At 45.9% G+C, this 18,593-nt stretch overlaps 1 protein-coding gene across 5 annotated transcripts in view; it reads left to right on the plus strand.

Moving 5' to 3' along the window:
- The window catches only part of LOC119446843 (tyrosine-protein phosphatase non-receptor type 11-like), a 197,206-nt gene that overhangs the window by 15,005 nt on the left and 163,608 nt on the right, over positions 1–18,593 (plus strand). For all 5 annotated transcript variants that reach the window (XR_007466205.1, XR_007466204.1, XM_037711408.2 and 2 more), the window contains exons 2-4: positions 6,355–6,486; positions 12,725–12,919; positions 15,234–15,396. Coding sequence is in view for 3 of the 5 variants with exons in the window: in XM_037711408.2 (XP_037567336.1) it covers positions 6,355–6,486; positions 12,725–12,919; positions 15,234–15,396 (490 nt within the window). In the remaining 2 variants the exon portion in view is untranslated. The remainder of the gene's footprint in view (positions 1–6,354; positions 6,487–12,724; positions 12,920–15,233; positions 15,397–18,593) is intronic.

The raw sequence follows: 18,593 nt of genomic DNA on the forward strand, positions 1-18,593 counted from the left end.
AAGAGGAAAGTAAACCAGTCCGCCAGCTTTTTACTTGTTCGCTCTTTGGCGGCTCCATAATCTACTTCAGTAGCGACAATAACCTATTCCAAGCTACAGCCAAAACATGGATTATGACACATCAGAAAATAAATTAAATTTCAGCCACATGGGACACTGCAAGCTAGGGGCAATATTGTTAATTTAAGCGCTGACTTCAAAAACGAAAATTGTCTCTTTCTTTCACCAACAAATTTCTGTTAAAGTAGAATAGCAGATATTTTGTGTGCAACCACGGAAATTTTCTGTAGAAGTGTTTGTAATTTTGCCCTTTGACTGGGGCAGCCATTGCTCCCCCTGTTCTGATGCACCCGACCCTCTCTGCCAAATACCCAAGTGTTTCATGGTTCCCTTAGGCATTACAGCTTCGCACAGTAAAAGAATATTGCACCATCGGCCTAGCCCTCTGTCCTCCCTCAGCTTTATAAATGCGATTAGCATGCTTAGCCTACTTCAGCGATTTGGAGCCTGTATATCTATATAGCAGTGGCGGTAATGCTGCTACAATTGCTCCATTCTGCTACATTCTATTATAGCTGTTGCATCCATGCTACAAGTGAGAGAAACTGCTCTAAAGCTGCTCCGAAACGAGCGGAGTCACGCAACCTTGGATGCCACGACAAATAGCAGTTCATGGCTAAGTGTGCTGCCCAGTTTTGTCAAAAGACTGATTGACGAAAGACTGGCAAAAGAAGACAGACAGGGTGATGCATGAAATGACAACTGGTTTATTTTAACGCGATAGCGTTAAGGGCCCCGTGTCGCAGGAAATCTGGCATTGGCGTGGATGTTGGCGTCCATGGCAGAAAAAAATCAGCCTGAATCAGCCCGACCACACAGGCCCTCCACATGGTGCAAGGTTTTGGTGAACAAAAATTGTATTTCTCAGTGAAATCTGTCAGAAAAAATAGTAAAGTATGACTTAACCACAACCTACAGACATGGTGGCGTCGAATTGTAATTTGAATGTATGAGAAAGCATAATTCTCTTACGAGGAAACTCGAACACAAACCCCTTTTCCAGCATTTCTACCTTACGAACAGGGCGCACTCAGGTAGTTTGTAAATGCTATCCAGATGGCGCTCGCATCCCCGGCATGTCAAATTAGACTTTGCCTGCCTAATGCGTTTTGGACAAGCGTGCGCGTCGGGGCAACACCCAGACAATTAATAAATAAAAAGTGCTAGGGCCTTCATTTTAATATAAGACGACTTATATTGCCCCTGGAAAAACATCTCAGCAGTGCATTACTGTTTAAAAGTGAAACCGACTTTAAGGGGATCAGTGTAAGCTTGGTCTTTGTAAGGTGGCTTTCCCACATTCTGTGTTGCAGTGAATGAAGCCCACTGAAAGAAAAATGCAATGCGAACGGGGCCCGATAACGCTCTCGCGTTCCACTCTTAAAGGCGAAGCTTAAGCGTCCTCCAATTTTTTTTCCCGGCATGGTCCTTGTGTACAGAATTTGAAAGACGATTTGCAGAAAACGGGGCCCACAAAATGGAAACAGATTAAAACCACACAGCTCACTTAACGTCAACATGTGTGCTGAAGTCACATGCACTTTTATGGTTTTATTTTATTTACAAATACTGCTGTCTCTATTTCGAGCCATAGCAGGAGTGGGTACAAGATTTTAGCCCAAAGAAGCGAAATGTGCATTTGTGGCTTTCAATAATGTAATTTTTTTTCATACATTCACTCATTCACTACTGACATTTACTTGAAGTGCCTCGTATAGCTCCCTTTCTGTCTTCAACTGTGTGATAACATTTGTGTCATAGAAGTGCGGTTTGTATGTTGCATAGTGCGTGGCTTAATTTCTGGGGTGTGATCTGATTGCCAACATAATTGCGTTCCCGTTTGGCCAATATAACTGCTGCCATAGGATAGCGGTATACAGTATACAACACATTGAAACAATCAACAAACTTGTTTTTGTCTCGCATCACAACGGTTGCTGTCCACCAGATCAGTTTTCTTCCTCACAGAGACATTTAAGTTTTGCCGGCACTCAAAAAACAACGGCTACTTTGTGTTTAGAAGCAATTTTCTTTAGTCTGTGGGAGATATTATGTACACAAGGCAAAAGTACTGGTCTGCTCTTATGCTCCCCATCTTTTGTGCGTTCTTCATTGTTCCTGGCGGTAATAGTTCGAAGGGCCTTTTCTGCTACTGAGCCGATCACTTTATCAGGGAAACTTCTCTTTAACCTGGCTCCCTACCCACACAGGCTCTTCTGAATGTTATGCCTGCAAAAGTTTTTAATAGATATGTGCATGCAGGAAAAGGCAACTGCTCTTTTAACAATTTTTGATTGTCCTGGATCAAATCTGAGCAGTTCTTTTTCTCCCCTTGGCTGATGCATCCAGCATGTACGGTGTTCGGTCATCGCAATTTCTAGGTCAAGGTACTGCATTGTGCCACATTTGGGCATTTCATATGTGAACCCCCAACCCTTCAAAGTGTTGTTGAAGCAAAGGCATAATTTCATCCAAGGGTACACTGCTGCCCTTATTCATCGGAGCAAAAAGCAAGTAATCGTCTACATACGGGAACGTTTCTGTCCGCTGTGGCCAGGAAAATACCGCTGAGGATTGGGGCAACCTGTGAGCCTTGTGTCCTCGTTTCTTGTGCAACGCTGCTATTCCAGGTTCATAGGTTCCCTTGTGCCATGTACAGATCAGACAGTACTGGTGCCATACACGAATATACACAAACACCTTCCTTTTGTAGAAATAGTGTTCCTTCATACTCTATAAAAAGGGAGTCCAAATACAAGTTAAGCAGGTCCAAAAAAAAGTCACTCACTCGAGTTCCTGCTTTTTCGATGAACTGTGCGCATCCAAAGCTGTTTATGCACTCCTCAGCGGCATTGAGCATGGCTTTCGGAGAGACTCTGAAGGTTATGTCCTTGACATCCACTGATACGCACCGAACTAGCACAGATTTTTGAAGGAATATGGTCACCTCCTCAGATCCTTGAATACGGAAAGGGTCGTCCACTGGTAATAGTGACAGTTGCCTTTGCAGGTGCCTTGCAATAAGCCCCTGCCACGCCCTTTACTTCTTAGTCTGTTTCCTTCTTTGTGTCTTCACGGTAAAGAATGGCTACGGTGGCTAGATGTGCTGACCGAGCGTAGTTCACCACTTCTATGACGCAAAAGTGGCGCTGCGGACGGTATAATGGCTGAGCTGTGTAGACGAGCAGCGTGGTTGATAGTATCGCTGCCTCTGCTCTAGCTTTGAAGTACGCATTATTCAATGCCGTTTTGAGCAGTCTAGGCGAAGTCAGAATGGGGATTTTGTTGCTGACGTCTAGTCAGAAGACACAATATGCTGAAGTTAATTTTCTAGCTTGGCGATTGGTCACATTTATTGGTATAAACGCGGCGCTCCAGCCCATTGCATTAATTACATAGATGCATTTTTTCATGCATAAAACAATACTGCAGTGGTTTTATATGGTATATGAAAACGTGTTTACGTGATATTTAGTAAGTTCTAATATTTCAATTTCGAGAAATCCAGCTATTGTGTTCATTGTTGCATCAGTTACAGTATTTAAATTGTTACGAGACGAATTGTGTTGGTAAATGCATATGGTTCACTGTTTGGTTGCAATAAAATAAAGCAATACCTCTTGACGTAGATTCATGAATATATTTAAAATGCAAGAAACGTTCTCGTAACTTGAGTCAGCAGACGCACCAACATAAATAGCCTAGCGCCAGCAAGGCCGCAACGTTGGTCCACCACATCACAACATTATTCACAGCACACGCCTCCGCTTCAGGTGATTCCTCTTCTCCCTGTTGCTTTCGCGTGCCATGTTCTTTCCCTTGACAAGAAAGTAAAGGCCTGTAATTGAATAGAACTTCACAACATCGTTTGTGATCTCTCTCTTGTGCCGCTTACAGCCGATCAAATTCGGAGGATTTAGCTGCAGAAAGGATGCAAATTCGGCGATACTGTTCCTTCGTAACTCATTTAAACTGAAGCACAGCTTGAAGGCGTCTTCGAGCAATGCTACCAGTTTTTTAGTGCTTCAGAAGGGAGCAACAGTCCTGACCTACTCATTCTGTTGAATTCAGTAATGTCCCTGAACCATCGGAGCACTTGGTTCTTTGCAGGAACTTCCTTGCTACATACTGCGCTATATATAATATCGGCCTAGAGCCACTTTTCTTTTCCCTGTAGCAGCGCAGTGGTGCTCGATGACGCAGGCGCTGAGCACCTCGTGTGCGGCTTGCAAATTTCCAATGTCGATTGAGGAGCTCATCGACGTACGCTTTTCGGTGTACCGCTTGCTCATTAACGTCGCCGATACTGAGCAAGCTACTGAGCAGCCCGGGGTGAACATTTCCGCTGTCTTTCTCACAAATTTAGAGCCCGACTTGCAGTTCGGAGTGAAGCAGTAAGTCTTCTTGGTGGTCTTCCTTGATGGAGCAATGCCGCCGCTAATCTCGCCGGTCATTTTTACGACCTGGAACATTGCACATCGCTTAGGAACTTGCGAGCAGTACGAGAGACCCGGAGCTCTTCACCTTTGAAACTGACACGAACAGACGACATACAACTATTCCAATACGGGCTTTATTTTTTATTTTTTGCTCGCCCTCAGCCCCCTGTAGCAGACGACGCGTGCTGCAGAACCGTTCTACTGACCGCAGCGCCAATTTTGCGTCATGACGCGGAAAAGCGGTGAACTACGCTCCAGTCGCACCGGTCGGCACACCTACCCATCTAGCCACCGTAGAATGGCTTTAGACACAGCTGCTTGCAGGACTTCACTTCCCTCTTGACTCTTTCTAGCCTCATCGAAAGGCACCTTTTGCAACGTGCGATATCGGTCATTCCAGCCTTCTGCCGCCATGATCCGTAACATCGACATTCTTGCTTATGGCTTCCAGGGCTTTTTTTCTTCAATACATCTTCGTCAGTAAGCACAAACGACCCAGTCTTATCAGATATCAGAAGCACCAATTTTTCTTCTTTAGAAACGTCGCTGTTTCTCGCATCTTCAGTTGCGTACTTCTAGGTTTTTGAGTGTTTATTCAGAGCCTCCACCGCTTCCAAGATGCATGCTTGTCTTGCTTCTTCTGGTACTCGCCTAATTTCTGCGTGAACCATCGAGAGCAGCGCAGCCGGGGTTGGTGAGGGCTTTACTGCAGATTTTGACCCTTTGCTGAGGGTTCACACAACATATTCTGGGATGTCGTGTCCAGACAGGTATATAACCGTCTTCTGGTCCACTGTTTCCTGTCTTCTCCTCTTTGGGAGGAACTTTTGGAAGTCCCAAGTCCTCTGAGCAGTCGTCTTTGCTACATTGCAGAAATACTTAGCAGCTTGGCGCGATGCTTTGTGCCTGAAGACTGCTTCGCAAGTCACGCCAATGTAAAGCCGAAACATTCTAATCTTCCTCCGGCTTTCCGAGCGTAGTATCTTACAAAGCCTTCTGGCGCTCTTGTCTGATAGCACCATGTTTCCAAGCATCGCTCATAGAACGGGCGTAGCAATGCCTTGAGCCTGGGCAAACATAAGGGTTGCGGGTTTGGACCCTTTCAGCAATCATGTTCATGAAAAAATTTATGCATGGTAATGGTGGAAAAGTATGAACGAAGAAGCCCGATGAACTCGAAATATATGCTAGTAAGGTTGCGACAGGAGCTAGTTGGTGCGATTTCATGGCTGAGTGCGCTGCCAAGTTTTGACGGAAGACGGACAGGGCGATGGGTAAACTGACAACTCTGTTATGTTCAGAGAAAGCGATACTTTCTCTGAACATTCCTTGATAGCTAACCTGAGTGAAGCAGAAGCCAGAGCAATGCATGTGTACTTTATATAGTTTTTTTTTATTCCTCCTTGATAAACTTGGTTCAGTTCAATTCAGTTTATTAAGGCCGTTCTGTTAGGGGTATTGCATGTTGCTGTTGTATTGAAATAAAAGTTCTACTAGCCATTGTAAAAACAAACGGACCACTTATAGATAGAACTTGGTGGGGAGTTGAGGCTGTGCTGAAGAAAAATGAGGCTGGAAAAGTAGTAGTGCATCCACACGTAACCCATTGCCTTGATTGTTGCCCTGAAAACAACTGTGGAAACCACGTGGGAAATGTTTTACGCAAATAATTTGATGTGTGATAAGGATCATTGATATGGAGTGCTTGCATATGGTTGTGTAACCTGCTTGAAAGGTGAAGTTTTATAATGGCTGTCTAACCTTTAAAAAAATTCAAGCCATCTGTAGTTAACTGCAGCACATGCTGGATGCCATAGTTGCTCACGGTGATTGTGGTGCCTGCCATGTTGTGCAGCCATGGGCGATGGTTCCATCCCAACCTGTCAGGCCTTGAAGCGGAGCAGATCCTCCTGGACCAAGGCTGTGATGGGAGCTTCCTCGCACGGCCCAGCAAGTCCAAGAAAGGAGACTTTACACTCTCTGTCAGGTGGTTAACTTTAACATATGTTAATTTACTTTCATGCAACTTTGAGAAATTAGGCGCGAAATGAGTGTGCCTCACTGCAAAGCTGCTGAGTGCATTTGCAGATGCTTGTAGCGCACAGCCTTGTCTGTGAAGTTTTCAGGGGGCACGTCTGGCTGATCACTGGCCATGAAGTAGCCAAGCTGGTTGAGTGGCCACCATATTGTCCATCACATTGTGCTGAGCACTCCGATTGCTGCCAACCACATTGCAACACACAGTTGCAAGCACCACTGCGATACTGCTGTGCCCCACTTTGATTTTTGCCACTGACTATGCAACTAAAAAGGAATGCTGGAATGCATGTTTCATGCGCAGTGCTTTCACCTATGGTAGATGGGGCCCATACGTAATGCATGTGGTTCAACCATAAAATAGTCACCTGGATTGATGGCCCCACTTGACCCTCTAGAACTAGGAAATGCATAAAACATGCATAGCCTTCAGGCACGCCTAGAAGTGCACAGATATGTTAGGGGAGGGAAAGCCATTGAAACAGCAGTGTGTCTCTTTTTATAAGCACACCCCTGCTGCCCAAATGAATGCCGTCGTTTCTTCAATGTGTGGAATCCGCGACGGTCAACAACTTACTTTGAGTCATTTAAATGCACGAGTGGCACCTCCAAGCATAGTTACACTCCACACTGGGTTTGCATTAAAGCCAAATGCTTGTTTCCTGTATTATAGAGACACGTATAGTTGGGAGTTCCAGTTCATGCTATTGTCACATTGTTGTAACCGCAAAAATAACACTTTGTCAAAAGCATGACTTCAAAACGTTAACGCTTTATTAGGCGAACCTGGGCCCAGCAAAACGGAGTGCCACTCAAAGCACAACGATAGTGGTGAGCACAGTTGGCGATTGTCAAAATCTCATTTGCGGGTCAAGCGCATTGTCTTTTTTGCATGACTCGTCAAAGGTTCCAGCATAATTGCTGGTGCCCGCATGCTTTCCAGAAAGTACTATACAATTAGTGTCGTGCATACAGTCTGATTACTGTAATGCGGTTTATTAACAACTCAGAAACGCGACCGTCTCAGTCGAGCGTCAGACACCGAGAGCGCGCGAGCCCCTCTTCATCGGCGGGCCGCTGATGATAGTGCGTCCATAGGGCGCGCCAGTCTTCTTCGCTACATTACGCAAAGTTCGGTGTGAACAGACACAACAGGTAGAATCAATGATAACATTCCAAGTTATGATAAGTTCCAAATTATGCAGGTGCGTCTTGCACTGAACTAGTTGTGCTGAACAACTTTAAGTTGTTAGCGGGTGAAATGCAGTCCATGGAAATAAAATAAATAAGTGCGTGTATCACTATTGTTCATTGTGAAACGGTGATGCCTTTGTAGGACTGACCATATGCTGTGGAGGTGTTTGCTGCTCATGTTGAGCGCAACTGACAGGAAATGTGGATGTCAGGCTAGTGATGCTGCTCGCACTGTGCACCTGCACTTGTGGTCTTTCTCGGGCATTACTCTTGTTGATTCTGCGAAGCACCTGGGACTTGGTAGTAATTCATGGCATTTAGCACTTTCTCCAACAGCTCAGAAAGCAAGACATTGATCCAATCTCTTTTGTGGTGCTCTTAAGAGCCAACTGGAGCAATAAATTGGACTTATGCGAATTGAGGCTTTGCGTAATCAGCATCCTCTGTTTTGCTGCATGGTACCAGTGAAGAACAAGTGTTAGACTAAGTGACTGAAGGGTAAAATTTACCATTCTGTTTCTCCTTGGTTGTTGTAAGCTTTTCCTTCAGCAAAGGAATTTCAATTCTCAAATGAGGAATGTTGCTGTAGTCAACATTGAGACAAGGCGTGTCTTTGCCAGGCCAGCTCACTTCCCCCATGGGGAGAATAAGGCCATCTTTGCCGAAAAAGCTTATTTGTTGCTTTTGGACACAGGTACTTGCATGCACCAAGTTCACAGTCAGGAATAAGGAAAGGTGTTTGCGGATAGGAATGGGAGTGAGTACATGTGAGCATGAGTCTAGTATGAAGTGCACACCACTGTGACTTGAAAGTAAGCGAGTGCGTTTGGTTTGGAGCAATGGTTGTTGAATTGCCTATAAGAAGTGCATGGTCACCAGCTGTGGTGCGTGCAGCGCAGCTCTTGAGCTGGTGGGAAGGATGTGTTCCAACCTGGCCAGGCAGCAGTGGTGGGGCACTTGCTGTCACAGCTTTTGACGACAGAGTAGCCAAGCAAATAAGGATCATTGATACCCCAGCTGGATTTAAACCAGGTGGGTTGAACTTGCAGTCAGACCACCCGAGTTGACTGCAAGTCCTTTGCCTTCCTGGGCACCGAGTAAAGGAGCAGCCCGACCACAATGGCGAAAAAAGGCCAACTGTGCTGCTGATCCTCTGTAGAGTTCAAAAAAAATCTTTTTTTTGAGAGATGCACTAAATCTTAGAAATGCCTTTTTGGTATTCAGCAGCAGGGGAGGGTAGAAAGCACTTTAGTTTTGTCTGTTAGATATGTCTGCTGGGTTGGTTGGGGAGACAGCTATGAAGGGGTTGTTAATGACGAGTTTCTTTCAAAATGAAAGTGATTGCTGAGTAGACTCTGGAAGCAATGGCATTTGTTGTAGAGGAATGCAACATTCTGGGGAGTAGAGCTCTGAATTCTTCTTCGTGGCTGCACGTGCTGTAGAGATGGGTTTGCACGAGGCTTACCCCTACGAGCGACGATCAGGAAAAGGCACGACACTCCTCCACTTCGCAGTGCACAACATCGCTATGGCAGGGTTCGTCAACTCTCCGACACGGCGCAGAGAACACTCCACAATGAAAATGTCAACAAGCACGGGCTTATTAAATAAACCCAAGGTACAACACAGTGCGACAGCCACAGTGCTTACAGGCAATCGCTCACTGCAAGCTGATCGAGTAAGTGCGCTTGCAGCGCTAGGGCTGAACGAAAAGTCACGGGACCAGCGGTGCCATGTAACCGACTCGTGGCAGGGCTGTGAGCGTCTTCTGTGGCCGCGGCTTTGAAGCTCTCGGCAGGAGAGAGCTCAGGTTCAGGAAGCGCCCGGGGGCTGCCACTCGGGTGGCTAATTCAGGCGTGTCCTGGTGACATGTGCTTGTGTGGTGAATCGACGCCGGTTGGGAGAAGGACGGTTTATGCAAAAAATAAGCTCTGACGCGCTAGCTGTGTCCGCCATGTTGCCACTGGGACGGTGGTTCCCAGAGATTGAACTAAGCACCATGATCCCCACAGTGCACAACCAAGTCATTCCTGATGAGTTTTTATCCATGAAATTGATGGACTTCCATGTTAACCATTTATGGGTAACACACCAGAAAAGTATTTTTTACTTGCTGAGTTTCAGTTATGAGTACACAGTTTCTGGCTAAATGTCCTAGTCCAACACTGAACGGCAGGCAGCAGTTGTAGGATTGGAACGGGAACGGAGGATGAGGAAGCTTGGCGCACGACTCGCTTTCTTTTGCACGCACGGTCAGAAGAATGCCTTGGCTGCAGTGGTATACTGCACAGGAAAGCAAATGCACTGTACACTTCCATTTCACTTTCAACAAAGAACTTTCTGCATTTGTTACACACGAAGCCATAGTTGGTTTGGGGAGAAGCTCACTTCCAGTGTACACTTCTCTTTTTCTTCTATGTTTATTCTCTGTACATTTTGCATATTGCAATAAAAAATACTGTATATACTCGACTAAGGGCTGCACTTATGTAAGAGCTGCACCCCCAACTTGGCAGCCCAAAATTGGAAAAATAAAGAAAGTTGTAATGGGGAAAACTGAAGAAAGCGTTGCATCTTGTGTTCGTGCTCTTGAATTCTGAACGCAGGGTGTGTGCAGTGAAAAGTTTTGACATTCCATCTAATATTCATGGAGAGGGCAGTTTACTGTATCATGCAGAGTGTGCTATCCCGAACCGAATCTGAGCAGCGGGGACAGTTGTGAGGGCAGCAGCTGTGTAGTGTGCTGTGTGAACGCGGCATAGAAATGGCAGTGTTCGCTCTTTTTGGACAAAGAAATCAAGAATATTGCACACGGGCAGAAAAATTGTTGCAACGGCCCACCCCTGTGTATGGCTGCACCTTGTCAAGACTGCGACAAAAAGGTGCTGCTCTTACACTGTGGGTAGACATTGCCTTCAGTTATTTGTATGTCTCATTCTGAATGGGTTAACTGGAATTTTCCTACTGAGGCCTCCTTTTGCCCCCTCCTCTGCCAAATCGCAATCTTTTCAAGAACTTACTAACTTAAATACACTGGCATCGTCAAAGAATTTCCCAGCAAGGGTGTGAAATGTCAAGCACAGTGGGATGCATTCCTATTATCACATAATTGCAGAATTTAGTTTAGATTGATCATAAAACACGGTCATAGGCAGCGCATGTTCATTTACTAGGTACATAGTTGGAAGCTTGTGTTTGCAAAGCAAGTTTAAAAACATTCGAGACAGACCTTGTATATATATCTCTGAATTTCTTTGTTGTTCCTGGCATGTTTAAGAGTTGCAGAAAGCTAGAAAATTACATTCTAAGCTTGCCAGAGGTTTGAGCTTGATCAAACAGAAGGGGTACAGAACCACACGAAGGCTCTTTTGCACATCTCTGGTCGGCATAGTACTCGCTTCCACATATCCACAATGGCTTTTAACCAGTTTGAGCAGGAGTCTGGGCAAGTTCTACTGCTACATGCAGGCATTTGGGGGACAAAGCTATCTAAGCCCCGAAGAGCCCAGCTGACAGGGTTCTGAATCACAGACGGTGCAATGGCGTGCCTGCACAAGGCTGTGGTGTGTATACTTTGGGGCAGGCTTGAGTCGTTGGGTGAGCTGTCCGGTGAGCTGTCGGGTTTTGCAATACAATTAAAGCTCGATATATTCAAGTCAGTAAAATAAGCAATTTGCTTCGTTACGTATATCGAAGTTTTGTTTTATTGAAATTTGACCTTTTATGCAAATAAGTACAGTCACCAATTGATTTCTCTTACACGAAAACGGGCTGCAAAATTTTCCAAATTATCGGGCAATCGAAAAAAAAAATTTGAATGAAAATACAATTCATTTGGTTGAATTTGGAAGTTGGTGACGAATCGTACAGTTTCATGCCACATCGACAATATCTTCATATCGGTGGTATGAGTTAAGCGAAGCCAGTCACACTTTCGCGTCCACTCCACCCCCACGGCTGATAGCATTACCTGCACTGGGATGACGATATCATGAAAATGCACCGGCAGCGGGGAGCGAATGCTTCGTCTGCCTCTCGTTTCAACGGGACTTCAAAACTTGAGAGTAAGCAACCTCTAAAGGCTCATTCACACTAGGCTGATACGACACCGATTTTGGTCTGCCGACTGCTGGCGACAGCAGTTTATGGGACGGAAAATGCTGTGACCAACGGTTTAAACGAAGGAAAACGCTGTCGCCAACAGTCGGCAGACCAAAATCGATGTCGTATCGGCCTAGTGTGGATGAGCCTTAATACTAAACGTGCCGGAAGGCAGCTTACATGAGCCCACTCGTACATTACGCGGCAGATTACCTCTAAGCAGGGTGCGTGGCTGCGTATGCCGCGCTCACACCCATGCACAGCCGCGGCCTAGACGCATGCCAGCTTATGTACCCTCTCGCGCGCACTTGATCACATTACTGCGAGCTCGCTCCCCTCCCCCTCTTTGATCGCGTGGGAAGGCGGCACTCGCGAAGCCGCCATCTGTCTTGTCTCACCCTCGCATGCTTTCACTCGCACCTTATGCTCACAGTGCGCGGGGCTCGATAGGATCTTATTCCACTTGGACTTTATACGCAACTTCGGCGGTCACTCTAGTCACGCGGCATGCGATTTGAGAGGTGCGTTCGGAAGCAGCCACTTGTAATTCAATCATTTGACCATCTGCGTCCGCAGAAGTTTCCATTTATTGTCTCGGTATTCCTTTGCGGCGGCAGTAAAATTTCGTTACATTGGAATTGCATACAAACACACTTCGTTGTATTGATGTTCTAAATACATGGTGTTCTATGGACAAAAGGTTATGAAAAGTTAAATACTTTTATCAAGAATTTCGTTATATTGAAGTTTGTTATATCGAGGTTATGTTGCAAGGAGGCAAGCCTGCCATGTGCCAGCACCTCGGAGTGTCAGTGCCGAGCCACTAATTGCCAACGCATATTCTCACGAAAAAAGCTGAAACATTAAAGGCTTGGCCCCATTGTTCTGTGCAGGAGGAATGGTGTGGTCACCCACATAAAGATTCGCAACACGGGTGACTACTATGACCTGTATGGTGGTGAGAACTTTGCCACCTTGGCTGAACTGGTCCAGTACTACATGGAGAACCAGGACCAACTCAAGGAACGCAATGGCGAAATAATTGAGCTCAAGTACCCTCTCATCTGTGCTGACCCAACCACTGAGAGGTGTGTGTGGTTGCTGTATGGCCCCTTGGTGTGCGAAATCCATAGGAAAGGCGTACCGATTGTTCTTGCACATTTCACTCACACTTGTTACTTTCGGTGTGCTACCTTTCTCTTGTGCCAACCATTTGCTGGAAAGTGCCCAACATTATTGCTCTGTAGTAGTGAAATATAAATTCAGCTTGCCTGCATGGATATGTTTCTGAACCTCCTTTGAACATTTTTTGTTTGCTCATTTTCATATCAAACAAGGTGGAACCATTGTGAAATTTGTTTACATGCTATGTTTAATTCTTTTGCCTTACCTTGTGCTTCCGCAGTGACAAATTTTGATCAAAATTTTCCTGCACTAGAGCAAGGACACGGTAAAAGCCCATTTTTTCCCACTCATAGAAGATGCCCAGGCACCATTACAACTCAGTGCTTTTATAATTTTGGTCAGATTAGGCATTTCAATTAGTCACCTGCCAAAATAGATTATCCAATTCACAGCTTCACTCGCACATCAAAGTGCTGTGAGAGATTTATAGCCTTTGAGGCTTTCCAAAAAGCATCTGCACACCTGCTAACTCTCAAATTTTTCCTATTGTTTACGAATTTAAGCTACTCCTACAATTTTACGAAAAGTGCGTCAAGTTTTACAAAAAACAAGTTCTGTTTGCAAAAAGGATGTGGTTTGGGTGGTGCAATGTTGTGAAAGAGAAAACAAAACCCCATGCAATACAGAAATTGTGATGATACCTGCACTTCCCTGTTGTGCCATTGCAAGACGCCATATAATACTACAAGCATAGCATAGCCTGGACCACAAGTTCGACCTTGTGGTCATAGTGTGGATATGAAGGAGGCTTTTGTAAACATTCATGCTTTGGTAAACAAACCAAACATTAATATTGAGGTTCAGCTGCTGGTAATGATGTGCGTGGTGCTGTTCATCGATTTGTGCACACGTAGCATACAAAATGACAGGCAGTGTGGTTTATCACTAAAGTATTTTGTTTTTTATGTTTACTGACAAATTTTGCCACCCGAATTGGGTTATTTCTGGTTTTCTGTAACCTAGGAGGCTTGCTTTAAAAAAAGTTCAGATGGAAGTTCTCACTTAATTTGACATGTTTGACTCTGGTTGCTTATGGCATGCATTTGATTTTCACAAGCCAGGTATCACATTGGAACCTGGAGAAAGCGGGCACTTTGCTGGGCATTTCAGCTTACTTGTGCCATGCCTTTAGATAAGTAGGTGTTGCGGTAAGGCAACCAGTTTAGTACTGTTAGCACTAGCAGCTTAAAGCATCTTTATTAATGAGACTACTTGCCTAACAGGGAGTATGTAAAGGTACTGAAAGTTGGTCGAGTTGGTAGCTATTCATTATGAAACTGCAGTGTACATGCAAGAAACAAGGACACAAGGCAAAGGTAACACACAAGCGCTGACTCGCAACTCAGTTTATTTTTGGAAGGAAGTTGCATATATACACACATGCGCACACGCACATACTCAGGCTGACTAAAGGGAACATGTGCAAGAGCATGCGGAATAACAATTAAGGTATTTAAGAAATAAGAAATATACACAGAGCTTCTACGTCTGTTAACAAAATCAGGTAGCACTCGAAAAGGCAAATTCCTTGTCAGTTAGTGCCACAGATGGCTCACTTACGCACATATCAGCAGGCTTTTTGATATGGAAGGCCTTGGTTATCTCGCGTGTTTGTTTGTTTTTACGAGTAAACAAAATCTGATACTTTTCTGATACCATGATTTTGTTTACTCGTAAAAATGCAATTTGTGGGAGCAAAGCACTTGCATTGCTCCCATAAATTGCATGGCCCTATCCCCGTTCTTTAAAAGAAATTATGAAAAAGTAGTATTGATTGAAAAAAACAAAACAAAATGCTATGGAGTGCTTCTCACTGCTCCATGCAACTTTATGTTGAAAACTTTGCATTTTATGTTGATATTTGTAGAGGCAGTAAATTGATATTGTGTTGTATTCATATCATTTTGTGATTGGCATTTGTTAATGGTGATAAAAGTCACTGCCTGAGGTGTGTATTTTATAATTTGTATTCACTGCATATTAACCAGCTCTGCAATGACCTTCGGGTCAACAGTACCTGAAAATAATTTGTTCAGCCGCTGACTAGGCCCACTAAAAAAAAAAAATCTGAATTGCTCAAGAGACTGTGAACAACTAAACAATGTTGGTTGCATTTGCGTTGCACTTGCCTTTTTTTTTATGATGACTGGCTTGAGTTATCTGCAACATGCCTCGTAGTGTTCTAAAATAACCATGTTAATGTGCATTCCTGTGCAGATGGTTTCATGGCCCACTAGTGGCCAAGGAAGCCGAGAAGCTCCTTCTGGAGAAAGGCAAAAATGGCAGCTTCTTGGTTCGTGAGAGTCGGAGCAAGCCAGGTGACTACGTTCTGTCTGTGCGTACCGAGGACAAGGTGACGCACTTCATTGTCCGCTGCCAGGTGAGGCTGCTGCCCATGACAGTGAGTGACTGATGTAGGTCTCGGGAGTCGTGGTCTGGCGTCACACAGAGGGTCGCTCTCTAGCCTACGCCTCGAAACGGGTAGCTGGCCTGCGCTACTGGAGCGTCGCACGGAGGCTTAGCGGGCCCATGCCGTCGTCCGAGCCGACTTGACGAGGGTTGCTTCCTTTGTGATGAGTACGAGGTCGAGAGGTAGGGAAAACGGAGCAGGGGGTTTATTTACATGGAAGAGGCAAACTTATTTACATAACAAGGTATACATGTACTGGCCGGAATATGGAGCACAGTACAGTGTAGCATGTCAGCGCTACTACATCTGAGCAGACTACATCGTTCTGGGAGAGCACAATCTAAATCTTTCTGGGAGAGCACTCTAGATGAGCCGCAAATGTCCGCTTAAAAGCCTCCTGGCCTCCCTAGATCTCTAGGCCTGGGAAACCTGCGGGCACACCTTCCTCCAACCGGAGCATCCAAAGTTGCCGAAGGCTCTGCCTTGAGGACGAGGGTGCACATAAACACTCCGGCGCCTTTGTTCCCCGAACACACTTGGAAAAGTAGCCTCGGGCGCACCCGGCTCACTGTCACATAGAGCGGAGGGGAGGCTCGTAGACGGGAGGTGTCACGCTTGACCCAATCTGGCGCGTCTCGGCTCCTAGGATGGCCCAGCAATTAGCTGCTTAGTCTGTCGAACAGCTATGGCGGCTAGCAGCGGTCATAACGAAACGACGTAGAACGCACTTTCCCAAGAGTTTCTCAGTCCCAGCGCCAAGGTTGGCGACGAAGTGGCATCCAGTAACCACGTATTTGTCGAAACGTTCTTGCCATGGTGTCGCTGCTGGTCTTTCTGGTGGGACGTATTTTTAGCTTAACGAAGCAATTCATCATAGGAAATCAGAAGTGGCTTGAAGTTCGCCATCCCCGCTGACTGATCGTAACACTGATGAACTTGCAGCAGGGCCTCTGACACTGCTACTATTCCATCGTTGGAGAGGGCACTATGGAGTGATATCAATGAGTATGCAGTGTCACGTTTTGATGAAACTGTTGCTGTGAACAGCTTGAAGCCTTCTGGCCTGGCCGTATAGCATGTTATTGTGAGAGCTTTGTCCTCATTTCCCCATACTGTCCTCCTTTTCTTCGCCTACTGGTCTACGCACCAGCTGCTCAATCCTGGAAGTAGGCTCTGTAGAGGTTCACACAGGCCAGGCAAGATGATGAAAGCCAAAGAAAGACTGAAGAAAATAAACTATACAAAATGACAGGAAGGATAAGAGCACTTTCACTCTGGCTTGAAATGCAAGCCGCCCTGATAAGAGGCTTGAGGGAACTTATAGGAGGTGGTAAGCACAGGTGCATTGTGAACGGACCACGCCATGCGAACGGACCACGCCATGCGAACGGTCCACGCCACTTGACCAAGAGCAGCTGCAGCGGCGAATCCAACGCTTTCTTGGCTCGGTTTCTCCATGGCTGCGCGTTTGTGTTTTGCACAGGAAACCATAGCGCCATCTGTTGGGTGCCGTGCCTAAGGCAAAATTACAGAGAGGGGCGCCACTAGCACGTCGCCGTGAGAGGATGGCTTCCCGTGACACGCCGCTAGGACTAGGAAAAGTCTGCGCGGCTATACTGCTTGCTCTTGCAATAACCAATGGGTCCACTCGCGAGAGCTCGGGCAATCTCAGTCGGCTTGGGCCTCCATAAGTCTGGCTCGGCATAGTATGACCAGGCATGAGCACTATGCACCGCTCTTCAGTTTAGAGTCCGCAAAGGATCAACACAAGGTATGTGCTCGCCATATGTGCGAAGGCGCCGTCCGCGAACTCAAGTTCGAGACCATACCAAAGGGGCTGGCGGATGAGTGGAAAACGTGTACGTACCCAGTGCTGTCCAGGACAGATCTCCCCACTTTTCTGACAGCGGTGAGGCACTGCTAGCAACTCTGCAACCCCCACTGCGAACCACCACGAGTGGAGCGCCACCGCCTTGTGAGTGGAAGAAGGGAGGCGTAGGGACAACAGAACCGGTGAATATCCACACAAAGGGACCAGGGCATACTCGCTCCCTACAGTACTGTGTGTAAAGCGTGTAATTCATTGCAAGGTTTTAAAAATGTGCATCGCTACCGATTGCAGCAGTGCTGCTCCCCTAGACGTTTCAGTCGCCCCCTCGTACTTAGCCCAATTGATGTCAGTTAGGCGGGCTATCCGATTGGCTACACGGGTTGCGTCATCGATAATATTTTCAGCTTTATGGTGAAAAAAATGTTCATGATACGGGTGCTGTTCCCGGGTACTGCGTTATCCTGGCTGTTACGTCGTTTTTGATCGGTCCCGGCATAGCTCCCATAGGATCTAATGCATTGGTAACCCCACTGTTGTCGCAACTCCGGGACCGTTACCACATCATGCGTTGCAAACTGCCACCCCGCGCTGGCCCAAACGGCCATGTTGACTTTTTATGTCGTTTGGCTTGGTGGCTTGACCAAAGTGCCGGGGGCGACACCTATGACATATTTTCGGTTTCCGCCAGCAAAAGCATGGCCTTTGAGATCCATATTTTCTATCTAAAGATGGTGTCTATGACGCGTTAGGGCCATAAAATTGGTTTTAGCGCATAGATGGTGCGTAAATGTTCCTCTGGCATCAACTGCGGGAGCAGTATCTTGAAAGCATTGGGAGTCTAGGCAGTGTAGGTGCGTCGGCGGCTTGTAGCTTTGTGCCAGCTGTGTGTTCTCGGCGCTTAATTTGCGTTGGTGATAGACGGCACAAAGGCCACATCGCTCGCTGCTGCTGCCGTGCTTCCTCACGCCAGCGTTTTGACTGCGAGTGTCCGCACTCGTTGAGTGTGATGTGTTCATGTTTGCCTGTACATGGTGACACAATGCTTATTAATATAGTTAATAAGTTTATATGGGCGATAAAGCTACTATCCTTACCTTTGTTTAGCTGTCTACTAATTTCGTATCGCAATCGATGCTTCGGCTTTTTGGCGAAACTGTAGCTTTTTTTTGAAATGTAAGAATTAAGATAAAATTGTGTGCAGTTCATCACTAGTACTCTCGTTTCTCAATTTTACCTGTTTCTCGGCTCTTGTGTTTCCCGGCTCTTACGTTTTTTTGTTTTTTTTTACGGTCTCGTGAAAAACGTATCAGTGGGGTTCTACTGTAGTTTGAATGTG

This window comes from Dermacentor silvarum, chromosome 3 (assembly GCF_013339745.2).
Source record: "Dermacentor silvarum isolate Dsil-2018 chromosome 3, BIME_Dsil_1.4, whole genome shotgun sequence".
Taxonomy (NCBI): domain Eukaryota; kingdom Metazoa; phylum Arthropoda; class Arachnida; order Ixodida; family Ixodidae; genus Dermacentor; species Dermacentor silvarum.